Source organism: Eucyclogobius newberryi, unplaced genomic scaffold (genome assembly GCF_026437365.1).
Source record: "Eucyclogobius newberryi isolate DKJ021-1_F unplaced genomic scaffold, fEucNew1.0.hap1 SCAF_19, whole genome shotgun sequence".
In the NCBI taxonomy this organism is placed as follows: Eukaryota; Metazoa; Chordata; class Actinopteri; order Gobiiformes; family Gobiidae; genus Eucyclogobius; species Eucyclogobius newberryi.
In genome coordinates, this window is record NW_027315823.1 from 9,296,019 (window position 1) to 9,308,674 (window position 12,656).

The 12,656-nt window shown below is 41.5% G+C and overlaps 1 protein-coding gene across 3 annotated transcripts in view; it reads left to right on the plus strand.

Moving 5' to 3' along the window:
- Window positions 1–12,656, plus strand: part of LOC140365315 (chemokine-like protein TAFA-1) — a 146,868-nt gene that overhangs the window by 115,290 nt on the left and 18,922 nt on the right. For all 3 annotated transcript variants that reach the window (XM_072451675.1, XM_072451677.1, XM_072451676.1), the window contains exon 3: window positions 4,778–4,918. In XM_072451675.1, coding sequence (XP_072307776.1) covers window positions 4,778–4,918 — 141 coding nt within the window. The remainder of the gene's footprint in view (window positions 1–4,777; window positions 4,919–12,656) is intronic.

A 12,656-nucleotide genomic window follows, 5' to 3' on the forward strand; every position in this document is an offset into this window, starting at 1 on the left:
TAAGTGTGGAGTCTGCTGCTATCCATCCTGCTCCGGGCTACCTTTTATTATTCATCGGCTTCACTTGGAGGAGAGCTTTTCACAGTGAGAATAAGTGGCCACAACTCCAGCCCTAGTGGACAATTTACTCTCAAGGCCAGAAATGTGTCAGGGCACGATCAGGACAGGGGAAAAGGATTCAGATTGTTAGAATGCTGCACTCCAGATGAAAAAAGTGTGTGTAGAACTGAATGCAAGGATCTGCCGAGGGGGGAAATGTCAACATTTTGAGTGTTGTTTTGAGGATATGCCAAAATCTGAAAATGTAGTGTATAATAAAAAAAAATTGTAGAAAAAGCTTCAGTTGTAGTCATCTGGACTCAGTTAGAGAAAAATAGACATTTCGACTCTCATCCAAGAGTCATTGTCAATAAAAGAATTTAGATCGAGAACTCCGATATTAATACTGTTCTGTGGTAAGACCCGCCCATTGGGTGGAGCCTTCCTGAAGTAGAAAGAGTTGCTTGTTTCAACAGAAACTCCCCCCTTGTATCTACCGAGCTAGCCTATTCAGAATTTTAATGGGCTATTAGAATCCTCTTTGTCTTTGTGAGACCCTGGCTCAACCACCCTGAGTACCTGATTAACATCTAAATGCCCTGGTCCTGGTCCTCTACCTTTCCAGGGGTTCAGTATACTATTATAGATACCAGGAAGATTGAATCTTAGCCCTCCATTTCTGTTTAAAGAAGGTCTTTCTTTTTTAACAAAAATAGCTTCCTTGACTCCTCTTTCAAACCATCTTTTCTCCCTGCTTAAAACCTTCACCTCACCGTCTTCAAACGAGTGATTAGATGCTTCAAGATGGAGATGCACGGCACTCTGAGGTCCTGAACTAGTATTTCTTCTGTGCTGATAGAGTCTCTTGTGTAGAGGCTGTTTCGTCTCACCTATGTAACAAACACCCTTCCTTCTCTGTTCAGTTTCCCTTTTGTCCTGCTTCTAGGGAAACTGAACAGAGAAGGAAGGGTGTTTCTATCCCTTATGTGTCTGGCCTGTCGGAAAAACTGCAGAAATTTTTTAGACAACACAAAGTCCCTGTTTATTTTAAACCAGGAAACACTTTAAGACAAAAACTGGTTCATCCTAAGGACAAGTTGCCGACTCAAAAACAGAGCAATGTAGTTTATTCGATCCAATGCAGTGAAGAAAGCTGTAAAGAACGTTACATAGGTGAGACGAAACAGCCTCTACACAAGAGGCTTTATCAGCACAGAAGAAATACAAGTTCAGGACCTCAGAGTGCCGTGCATCTCCATCTTGAAGCCTCTAATCACTCGTTTGAAGACGGTGAGGTGAAGGTTTTAAGCAGGGAGAAAAGATGGTTTGAAAGAGGAGTCAAGGAAGCTATTTTTGTTAAAAAAGAAAGACCTTCTTTAAACAGAAATGGAGGGCTAAGATTCAATCTTCCTGGTATCTATAATGGTATACTGAACCCCTGGAAAGGTAGAGGACCAGGCCCAGGACATTTAGATGCTAATCAGGTACTCAGGGTGGTTGAGCCAGGGTCTCACAAAGACAAAGAGGATTCTAATAGTCCATTAAAATTCTGAATAGGCTAGCTCGGTAGATACAAGGAGGGAGTTTCTGTTGAAACAAACAACTCTTTCTACTTCAGGAAGGCTCCTCCCAATGGGCGGGTCTTACCACAGAACAGTATTAATATCGGAGTTCTCGATCTAAATTCTTTTATTGACAATGACTCTTGGATGAGAGTCGAAACGTCTATTTTTTTCTAACTGAGTCCAGATGACTACAACTGAAGCTTTTTATACTATGGAACACGCCTGGACGAATGAGGGATTACACCGAAATAAAAAAAAATGCAACAAAAAGAGCTGATTATTGACTTTCAAATAAGTACCGTACATTTTCCTTATTTGTCTGACATCAACAAATACATGATTTAACACATTTCGGTTGGATTGACATAATATCATTGTCGGGACACGTGGAAAACATGGAATTGAGACTGAAAATAAGACAACTCAATGCAATATAAATATAGTAAGTACCGTGGTAACGATACTAAAATGTCAAACTCGATTTCAATTTAAAAAAGTTTGATACTAAATACTGATTTCAATACAGCAAATAGACACAAATCAATGTACTTGATATCATATTTTAGTAGCTAGACTTTTCCTACTCTCGTCAACCCTACTACGTTTACATGAATCATTATCAAATATAAATTGAAATCTGGCTCCAAGATAACCGTGATATACATGTTTGTGGCGTATCGCCCATCTGACATGAATACTTGTACGCAGAAAGGTAAAACTGCAGTTGAATGACTTTGGATATTCTGGGTGGAAGTGACCATATAACGGTTGTTCTCATTGTCAGAAATTGCTAGATGGAGTGCGATGAGCGGCAATCTATGAATTCATTTGTCGTGTGTTGGTAAATAAATGAAGCGCAGTTCAACAGAGAAAAGCACTTCATAGATATCTGCTAGGGTATAGAGGTACTTCATATGGCACTAACTCTAAAACACTCCCCATTTTCCTCCATTTCGTCCGTTTCCATCACACATTTCACAGCAGCCGCTCATTAGCCGACTCTAATTGGCCGTTGGGCTAAGCTGAAAACAATGAAGCATCGATTTTCTTAAACATAATCACCTCATCCAGTCAGTTAATGGCTGCTGTCACTGTGGGCCACCGAAAGAAAAATGGCCAGCCAGTGGTCCCTCGGATGCCCTTCACCTCCCCTCACTAAAGGCTGGAGTACACAACCACCCACTCCATCTTAGCGGCTTGGTTTAACCCCTTTAGCAGCCTGACAGACTGAGCACTGCATCCATCACAGGCTATACTCTGTCTCAAGCTCCCGCCACACAATACCGCGCAGCAATGCACACGTAAATATTCAGTTCATTAAGGTAGGAAATAATTGGGACTCATGTATACATACAAACATACAGTATTTGCTGTAATTTACCAGCTATGGGAAGCATCTTTTTTACCTGGTTGAAATGATAGTCAAGGTCCAAGTGGCTATTTACGGAGTGTCTGCCTTAAGTCATTCACACTACCCTGCACTTTCCAGATGGCTCAGATTCATCTCGCCCGGCTCTAATAGTAAAAGTGCAGTCAGCCTGAGACTGTTGATGAGCTCAATCACGAGGACTTGCTCCTGAACAAATCATCAAAAGTTACAGTAAGGACAGATCATCGCTCCTGATAAGCTCTCCTGTTATAGAAGTCAGGCTCTTCAAAGTCAAGTTTTGCATTTTGGTCACTTAGCTCTTGGACATTTTATAAAATACTGAGGGATAAACAGTGACTTATATATAGGGGAAAACATATGCGGTGCACCACTGTGATAGTGTTTCAGTAAAACTTCAGCTGGAGTGGACAGAAATAAAGTGCCTCTTTAATTATTTAGTATCTCGGAGAAAAGTTTGCACATCAGAAGTCACCTCAACCTGAAAGCCAGTCTGTAGATCAGGAGGCTGTGAAATATTCACAAAGTAACACATTGTGGAGTTTGTGTGTTTTTGCCCTCTCCGGAGATCTTTTCTCACTTGTGCAGTCTCTCTTTTATAGTATTCTGCTGAGGAAAATCTTAACACAGGCAGCGAGAGAGTGACATTAATACCACCTGGCAGCTCAGTCCAGCAGGACTGCAAATGTTTGCCTTTTAATCCAGGCATTTGCGGCCTTGGTCAGCCTGCCACAGACACTGATAGGAATGGGAGAAGGAAAGTGTTGTCAAACTAGTCTGCTGCTTGAAACTTACAGGTGTAATATGGTGCGAGTCTGCCATGATATTGTCCTCATGAGTGAATAAGATGGATGGTAATACGGTCTCTGTATTTGCATTTTGAAGAGCATGTAAACCCTGTGACTGTACATCTCTTGTCTCCCATCTCCAGCTCTGTCCTGGGATGAGCTCCAGTTGAATTGTTGGACATTGTTGTGGGTTGCGGTGGCTGTCAAGAGAAGATAAAGAGTTTTTTCCTGAGGCGTGAGGAGAGAGGGGAGCAGTGATGGAGGGTCTTTGTGCTGCTGCTCTGCTGGCTGCATTAGCCCTACTCTTTATAATTGTGTGAAGGGGGCACTTCCAGTGGCTTGCTCATTACTCATTGGCACGGCCGGCCGCTGGCAGCAGACACACCTTGTCCTCTAGCACTGCCTTGCACTGCAGGATGTCCCGCAGTTCTGTTCCCCTCCCCTTCCCCAGAGCTCTATTCCTATTGTTATTTTGACCCATTGCCGCCATCTGCACATATCACCTTTTCTTCTCCCAGAATTTATTTTGACATGCTCCTTTGTCAGACTGACTCCTATTGTACAGCACAGGCTGTGACTAATGTCACCTTTGCTCTGGAGCTAATGTAGTGGTGGACTGTAGCCTCGGATGGCAAAGCACTGAGGGAACTTGGGCAATTTAAGTACGGTAAATGCAGCTGCCATGAACAAAATGAACAAGACAAAAGTCTAGAGCGGTGATAACCAAACACAAGTGGACAGATAGCTGATTGGTATGGAGCGAGGACCGTCAGTTTGAGAGGCAATTAGACCATATAATTGAGATTCCTTGAGGGCCAATTTGTTACACACACTTACAGTGAAAGTACTTAGTGAATGATCAGAATGCTGCTCCCTAATATGTCCTTGTATTGAATTACGTCTTCTGTTTATATTTTACTTCAGCAACATGCTGAACATACCTGCAGTAAATGAGAAGCTCTCCAGCTCTAACCTTGTGTCTGTTTCTGTGTGTGCAGAGGGAGGCACGTGTGAGGTGATCGCCGCTCACCGGTGCTGTAACAAGAACCGCATTGAGGAGCGCTCACAGACAGTGAAATGCTCCTGTTTACCTGGGAAAGTGGCCGGGACAACACGCAACAAACCCTCCTGTGTGGATGGTAAGGACACAATATAATCATTTCATAACAATGCAAATATGGATGTTGTTTAACAACGTCGATGATCATGAAAATGAAACAAAATGCATTGACAAATTCAATGAAATGTATGTGCTGTGGCTTTTAATGCAATAAAACGTTCTAGAATTTGATGACGTCAAAATTAATGATGTAATTGAATCATATCATTATCTGTTTGGGATTGGCTCCACAATATTAATCTCATGTTTTAAAGTCATTTCAACTGACAACAATCACACATATGAAGTTGAATAATGGCACCACTGAAGCCATTCATCCATCCATCTTCTTACGTTCATCCGGGGCACTAAAGCTATAGTGAAATAATTATTTCACATTTTCAGGTTTATTTATTTATGCTGATGGAGAAGACTGTGACCTTTGTGGCAATTTTTGTTTCAAGTGGAAAGGCCCAGTAAAGTCCTAAACCAGGTCAACAAATCAGCATCTGACAGTTCAAGAGCAAATTTACCATAGATTTCTGACCTGCTCCAGCTCAATTTTAAACGTTGGCTTCCCTGTAGTTTAGACCTACAAACATGTTCTGGGATTCATGGATATTAGTTTATCTGTTCGTATTTCAGTTTCCTCTCAAATCTTAATGCTCCTGGAGTTGTTTATAATGTGCACTTGAAAAATTGTGCTGCCCTATCTTTTTATTCATTTATTATTATTATAAACTTGAGTCGCTTCATCTTTTAGAAAGCATATGCATTGTTATAGTAGAGAATGCACCCTATGACACACTTCACCATCTATGGTGCACATTACATTCAATTGAATTGAAGTTTGAAAAAACAACAAAAATAAATAAATAAATGTAGCACTTACACAGTAACTAACAATAACAGCAGCATCTTTAGTACATCTTAGTGCACCAGAAAGATTCACAATCAGTCGGTTGCAGAAGGAGATTCTAAGACCATTTTCACTGCGACCGGCATATTAAAACAAAATAATATACTTATTGAATAGGAAAAAGGTCTCAAAATGTTGCATGGAACAGGAAATTGAAGCCCATTAATAGAATTCAAGTTTACATGCTGTAGTTGTCGGGCCTAAAGGGGGAACTGTTGGGAGGATTCAGTCGAGCTTGTGCACACCTGAGCAAGTAGCACATAGCCCACGGCACCTGAGGCCGATGGAAATTAGGAAAAACTAATAAACAGCAGTCGTGAAAGCTCCGGGCAAATGCATCTGAATAACCTGGCCGTGGAAGACAATCAGGAGGAGACAGTTCAGTTGGCAGGGAATAGAAAACCGAGAGTCACAAGTCTACTTCAGTCTACCGCAGTCAGGGCCCTTCACTTCAGCAAGCTCATTTACAGCTCCTCTATCTCTCACCTGCACCTCCAGCTCACATCAAAGTCAGAATTACACTCAAATATCTTCATTAGCAAGGACGGGACATGAAGGGCCAGACAGCCTGCTCAGTGGGTTTCAGAAGCCTGGTTAGTCACAGCTGACAGTCAAAAAAGGAGAACGGAATATAAATTAGACGCGAGCCAAAAGGATGACACCCGAGTACTGATTCGATGAAAAATTACTCGGAAAGTCTGTGCAACTTTTTCCTTTTTTTTCTCGACAGCTGAATTTTCGGGCCTTGATATATTGTGTTGGAGAAACTGATGTTCTCTGGTTTTATACGGCTGTTGAATGAAACATTTGCAGACTCCGACCTTGAATAAAACTCAGCATTTTGTACTCTGAAAAGAGAAGCAGACAGCCAGACAGATAGAGTCTATTATTTGTCTAAGGATGACTAGGAGTGACTCTGTAATTACGTTGATAGAACATGCCTGGCTATTCAAATGGAAACAGTGAATCAACTTCAAGTACTTGCATTTTCTGTTAATCAGCAACTAATCTTGCTTGCAGGATGTATGCTAGTCTCGGAACGGAAATATGACACTGTAATTAAATCAAAATGGGAAAATTTCATCACAAAGTGCTACTTTTACAATATCCTCTATGGGCAGTGGTGGAAGAAGGACTCCATCTGGTTTTACCTTTTACTTATTTCTCACCATTGTCTAGAATGGGAAATAGGAAATAATTGGGTAATATTAAGTATTTAAGCATTTGAATCCTTAATATTGTATTTTCTTAATTTGCTAAAATATTCACTTTAGTTCCAGCTTCAAGCCAAAATAAAACTTGTTTTGAGTAAAGCTTTGTGTATCCCATAAACACAGCTAATATCATATGCCAATCAAAAAAGGAAAATAACAAAATGCTGTATATACCATTGAACAGAAAACTGAGAAAAAAAATAATAAAAATCCTTGAAAATACATTTGGATACTGACAGCTTTTGCAAAAATAGCAAATATAACAGGCAACATATTATCATTTTGATTGCACTACCAAGGCAAACACATCACAGAATCCTGCATTGTCATGGCTGGTGAAGGACTGATGCATAGGTGTCAAATGGCTTTTTGTGTGGATGGTTAACACTTCATGCCTCTGTGCCCCTCCCTCGCGGCGATGCACCCGAGCTGTTAGTATATTGATTAACAAGCGCTTATGGAGGCACCGCTGATGAAAATGGAAATGACAAGTTAGTGGGAATCAGCAAGATGACACAGCTACTATTTAAGATAAGGCACAATGCAACACTTGTTGTTCCCCCATTTGTGACATTGTGTGATTTTCCTGCATAATAGTGATTAAACACAAAAACCAGCATGGGATACATGGACAAATGACAGAATAAATAAATAATGGTGTAATCACTCTTCAACGTGGCATCTATAATTAAAAGATTGGAAATTAATGCGTGGTTTTTTTTTTAATATGGAAATTGGAATTTTGATCTAGTATTTTTTTGGTGAAGCAACCCTACGGGCCGCTGTGGTGAGGGATTATAGACTTTTGGAGTCATCCGCGCGTCCCCTCAGCAGCAGCGGCCTGGCCCAGATGGAGCGCTCTCCCCAGGTCCTGCTTTATTAATGTTCCATCCAGATGAGGAACGATCCTCCTGCACTGCTCATCCCATCGCCCCCTGGGGGACACCTACTGCCACTGTGCCATACACAGGTTACGCTCTCACACAAATATACATTCAGAAAAAGGACCAAGGCTTTTGTGAAAAGTGAAGTGTATCTTTAGAGGTCACTCAGTTTGGACAGCCAATCAGAGCACTTTCATCTTCAGCCTTATATTTGCAGAAGAAAGCATCCCCCGCATGTGCTGCATTATGGATCATTAACATCAAACCAACATCAAAGCGGCAGCCGGAGCTTTATTGTTGGATGTTTACAATGATGTGAATGAGGCCACACAGGAACGATTCTGATCCGACTGGTGAGCATTTTGGATGGTATTAATACAGAGGGATATGACAACAGTGCACGGCCGCTTGGGTCTCATGTCAGCTTATCCCTGTGGCGGGAATTGATTATTAGTTTTGACAAAGAGAACTATGTCCTAATTATGTCAGGGCCAACAAGACTCTTAGTGAAGAACATGCTTTTTTACAAGTCAAAGCTCCTATCTGTGCACTCCGGCCAGCTTTATCACATGAGCTAAGATTAGGCATGATCGCTCCACTGCGTCCGTGAAAAGCTTGCTGCAGTTTACTTATGCATAGTCACACTACAGGGCAGATATGTACTCATTTATCCTATATGCAGATGCTGTAATGCACACATGCTACAATTTGTATCTGCATATATTCGCTGTAGACACTCGCAGATGGGAGGCTGAGGATCACTGATGGGGAATGAACCCTTCTGTCTGGCTGCAGGCGGGTATCGGCGAGCATGACAGGTTGTCATGGTACATTTGAGATACATCCACAGGGAAATGCACATGGATTTACAATGGAAGGGTGACTAAGCATATTCAAGGTTCAAAGTCAATGTTGCATGCAGTCGGAATCTAATACAATACAGATGCAAAACAGGGATTCCTATTTTGCAGTATTTACTCTAGATAAAGTCATGGGTTTGGGCTGAGGTCTACTACAAATTGCCAAATATAAGGAGTACAATTCAGCAGTGAATTCAATTGAAAGTAGTTTGTTTTCAATGTCCTTTTTTGTAGAACACTCACTGCATCTCTCTCATGCCCAGCTGAATAGTTTGGGTTCACATACAAAAAACAACAACTGTTAGTTACCAACAGATAGATAATTTAGATATAACATTTATAATTACAAAGTTTCCTAATCACCACTGTAACTTCCACAGCTCGAAAAAGGCTTTAAAACAACTCTTGGGGCGCTTCAAACAGGATATTTATCTGCAGATTACTGGCAAAAGAGAAACATGGCACACCCGGAGCTGTAGCCAGCTATTGCAGCGTGGCAGAGCGCCCCCGTGTACGTTGACCTTTCTCTACCTTAATCCGTCCGACTGACTTTTACCTCACTTCAGTTGTTATTATTGTTAATTCAAATAGAGGACTAGAGACAAGTCTTGTCATTTGTGTAAAATGTTAGAAAATGTAAAAAGTTTATGTGTACCAACAAGTCAACAATGCACTCTTTCTCTCCGAGGCTTGAAAGTGGCTTTGTAGTCTGAATATAACTTATTTGCTGTTGAGATCGGCAGCCCTATGCAAAATGAAGGATGATAATGCAGCACCCGAGGCGACTTCCTACATAAGGTCAATACAACTCAAATGCAAATGCATCAGAAACAAGCTTGGGGCAGAATGTTAAACCATATAGGAGAAAACAAAAACATGTCATAATTATCACCACCAGGACAGATACGAAGAAGAACTTGCAATCCCATAAGCCTCCTGGGCGCTGAGCTTTGAGTTTGTGGAAAACTTACAGATAATGATCGTGAAAAGGTTTTTTGGCTTCCTCTGCTGCCACATCCCATGGAGCTCATGCTGAAGCTGTTAATAGACCGCCAACTTTTGAACTTCCTGCAGAGTCCTGACCCCAGAATGGAGTGGAAGGGTCACTTCTGTATTTCTTCTTAGAATGGGAAGAAGTGCTGCCAGTGAAAGTGAAAGAATAGATCAGAAAAGTTTGTAGGAGATATTGTGAGGTTTTTCATTCCATTTTAAGCTAACATAAAACCAATAACATCTCTGAATTAATTTCACTTTTGAACACCAGACAGCACGCTTTTGGTTGTGTTCGGGTCACCCACTGTATGATGATGAGGGATCCACCCATACCACATGTGGCCTTTCTGAAGTCATGCTCCCTCACTGTAAACTGTAAAAGTAGCTGAAAAATATGTTAAATCCTCAATACCAGTTGATTAGAAAACCAAACATTGGGTTCTGAACAGTCAAATGTGTGCCTTCTCCATTAAGGATTAACAGTAATGACTCTGTGAATGTGACCCCATGGTTCAAGGGGCCCTTTCTCTGTCCAGCTAATTGCACTCTTGCTTCATTTGCTTCATGCTCCCCTGACCCTGCCGTTACTCCAGCTCCATCACACAAGTATCACGTATCTTAGCCTCATTAGGAAAATCAGTTTTATTTAATCAAAAGATCTACACCTTTGCCAAAGCCATGGAGGTCGCTTCAATAATAGAATGTTTACCTCCTGATTTGGCAGTTAGTAGTATGCTGATTAGCCAAGCTTGGAAATTGTGCCCACTGGCCATTGAACCCGAATGTGCAGGTCAATGGTATTATAATAAATGCAACTGAATTTACATACATTAAATAATTTGTTTACATTTTTGCTGTTATTTTTTAGGCTGTGGCTACAGAGCCGCTGCACGGTCAAATAGCCCAGCAGTTTCAGGAGCCCCGGCACGGCCATATAGCATCATGGCTAACCCTAACCTTAACCCTAACCCTAACCCTAACCCTGGCCCTAACCCTAACCTTAACCCTAACTCTGGCCCTAACCCTAACACTAACCTTAACCTTAACCCTAACCCTAACCCTGGCCCTAACCCTAACCTTAACCCTAACTCTGGCCCTAACCCTAACCCTGGCCCTAACCCTAACCCTAACCCTAACCTTAACCTTAACCTTAACCTTAACCCTAACCCTAACCCTAACCCTGGCCCTAACCTTAACCTTAACCTTAACCTTAACCCTAACCCTAACCCTAACCCTAACCCTAACCTTAACCTTAACCTTAACCTTAACCTTAACCTTAACCTTAACCCTAACCCTAACCCTAACCCTAACCCTAACCCTAACCCTAACCCTAACCCTAACCCTAACCCTAACCCTAACCCTAAACCTAAACCTAACCCTAACCCTAACCCTAACCCTAACCCTAACCCTAACCCTAACCTTAACCTTAACCTTAACCCTAACCCTGGCCCTAACCCGGCGCGGTCAAATAGCCCAGCAGTTTCAGGAGCCGCGGTACGAAATAGCCTAGCAGTTTCGCCCGCGTGCCGCGGCTATATAGACACTCTGTATTTTTTGATATATAATTTCATAGTTACAAATAGGCTATTTGCAATGAAATTCGAGGGAGGCAGAGCTCCTGTACAATGTCAGTTGTCAACCCAACTTTGAGATAATCATTCATACTCGCTCAGCTTACATTTGACTATTTACCATGCCGCCAGAATCTGACACTTATTATACATTTTATTGTGAACATGTTTTTGACGTTCATATGGGCATATATGGATGTTGCATGAAAGTTTTTATTCACAGTGATTAACACAATTACAAAGCAGTTTGTAAATGAAGGAAAACACTTGAATTCACTTTGTCTTATACATTGTTTTTTAGCCTTCACGGCACACGATTTGGGTAAAAATAATTCTGTGTCACACACCACTTAATATTGAAATATGACCAAATCACATGTATATGATGTGGCAAGTGTTGTCCATGTTATCTTGTTTAAATTTGGCAATGGTGACGCTTTTGCTTTCTTTTTTTGGACCAGTTTGGACCAGTTTAGGACACTTCAAAATGGTAAATTAATCAATTATATCCATGTGTAAATCCATGAACTCAAATCAGATTTTTTTGGGGGGGTCAAATAGATACCTTTCCTCTACTAAATATGTATAACTTTATAAATAAATCTTTCTGAATGATGAAGTTATGTTAAACTCCAAGATTGGGTTTGTTTTTGGGAATATAGATCTACAGCTTATGAAATTTATTGTGACTGATTCAATGATTACTCTTGAACATGGATCATCTTTTATGCATGTTTGCAAACCTATTCACCAAAATACATCGTGTTTTATACTATGTAAAGTTGTAGTTTAAAAGCCTCACTGGACCCAGACCCACATATTAACATTTTGCCGCAGCTAGAAATCAATTGTCTCGCTCATCTGTGAAGGTGTTGCACATCCTGCTACCTGGCAACGATGTGTCAGTAGTTCAGTCCATCACAGAGCAGCCCTCCGCCGATCTGACAGATGCACTTGTAAGAGGTCCTCCGGTTCGTGTTTTCCAATCAATTCAGATCCCAAGACAGGCTTGTTTGTCCGTCAAAACTAAAAGATTCACGCCTGCTTACAAGAACTCAGACATTCTCCCTCCCTCCGTCTCCCGATTAGACCGAGACCATCTGTTGTTCTGACAGAAAACACTACAGTATATGGGACCATGCGAGCCTTTTTGGTTAATTGGTGTTGGAGCGTGGAACTGTGTTGGAGTCCAGTTCTCTTGTAGCAGATGGACAGGAAAATTAACAATGTGCCCAAAGGGGGGAGCGAGGGTGGCGGTCAGTCGTCGCGCGGACCAAAAGCAGGTGAAAGTCTGCTGGTGTGAGCACAAAGGTTGTACCCTCTAGGCTGAGGAAGAG